We start from the raw sequence: 344 nt of genomic DNA, 5'->3' as shown, positions 1-344 counted from the left end.
CTTCAACCAGTGGAGCCAGGGGCCAGCAGGGGCTTGGCTCAGCTTGTCGGGCGTCTCTGCCCCAGTGCTGGCTCAGCCACATCCCCCTCGACAGGTGGATCTGCAGCTGCAGGAGCTCTCCCGCTCCATCTCCTCCTCCTCGCTCAGCGGTACGTCTCTGCCCCATGTGGACCCTTTCTGTCCCCCCAGCCCTGTGCAGGGCAAGTGAGAGCCCCAGCTGAGCCTAGGGCGTCCCGGGGGTCACGTCCTGCCTCGGCTGAGTGTTGGCTGTCAACCCTGTGCTGCAGACTTGGGCTGTACCAGTCCCAGCCTCTCGGTCCAGTCTCCAGTCCTGCCCTCACTGA

The 344-nt window shown here is 65.4% G+C and overlaps 1 protein-coding gene across 1 annotated transcript in view; it reads left to right on the top strand.

Moving 5' to 3' along the window:
* WNK4 (WNK lysine deficient protein kinase 4) overlaps positions 1-344 on the top strand; it is a 40,546-nt gene that overhangs the window by 19,892 nt on the left and 20,310 nt on the right. The window contains 1 exon segment of the mRNA XM_009994181.1: positions 66-149. Within this exon segment, the coding sequence (XP_009992483.1) occupies positions 66-149 (84 nt within the window).

Source organism: Chaetura pelagica, unplaced genomic scaffold (assembly GCF_000747805.2).
Source record: "Chaetura pelagica isolate M959 unplaced genomic scaffold, ChaPel_1.0 scaffold963, whole genome shotgun sequence".
NCBI lineage: Eukaryota > Metazoa > Chordata > Aves > Apodiformes > Apodidae > Chaetura > Chaetura pelagica.
This window is presented reverse-complemented; position numbering and strand designations above follow the sequence as displayed.